The sequence below is a fragment of the Plectropomus leopardus genome, unplaced genomic scaffold (assembly GCF_008729295.1).
Source record: "Plectropomus leopardus isolate mb unplaced genomic scaffold, YSFRI_Pleo_2.0 unplaced_scaffold77299, whole genome shotgun sequence".
NCBI lineage: Eukaryota > Metazoa > Chordata > Actinopteri > Perciformes > Serranidae > Plectropomus > Plectropomus leopardus.
Window position 1 is genome coordinate 1 of NW_024685133.1, and position 642 is coordinate 642.

Sequence of the window (642 nt, forward strand, 5' to 3'; positions counted from 1 at the left end):
AACTCCTCCAACAGTGAGTTAGTGTTGAAATCATTAGTGGTCTGAGGGCTCCTCCTCTGGTGGCTTCATGATATAAGTGTTCAGGCACTGAGGGGTTTTTGTTTAGGTCTACTGATGGTTTGTGTCACTGTGACTCTCTGGCACAGTAATACACAGCAGAGTCTTCAGTCTTCAGACTGTTCATCTGCAGATACACCTGCTGTCTGTTGTTGTCTCTGGAGATGGTAAACCGGCCTTGAACTGACTGAGAGTAGTGTTTGCTGCTACCACTACCGCTACTAATCCAGGCAACCCATTCCAGTCCTTTACCAGCAGCCTGTCTGATCCAGTTCATTTCGTAGCTGCTGAATGTGAATCCAGAGGCTGTACAGGTCAGTTTGTGGGATTCTCCAGGCCTTTTGATGACTGGTTCAGATTCTGTCAGAGTCTGACCATCAACACCTGTCAAAGCAAATTATGACATGTGTTATGTTAGTGACAAAATCGAAAATATGTCAGATCAAGATCAGTGAATTATCATCACCTGCCCAGCAGATAGTTAACAGCAGCAGTCCTGTCCTAAAGTCCATCATGTTAAACTGTGTGTCCACTGTCCTCTGTCCTCCTCTCTGCAGTCAGATAAGTAGATGTGGAAGATTTTAG

At 45.2% G+C, this 642-nt stretch overlaps 1 gene segment (V, D, J or C); it reads right to left on the minus strand.

The window, feature by feature from the left end:
* Positions 1-124: 124 nt before the first annotated feature.
* Positions 125-594, minus strand: LOC121940157. The segment is given in 2 exon segments: positions 125-441; positions 524-594. Coding segments are annotated over 2 exon segments (366 nt in total).
* Positions 595-642: the final 48 nt, after the last annotated feature.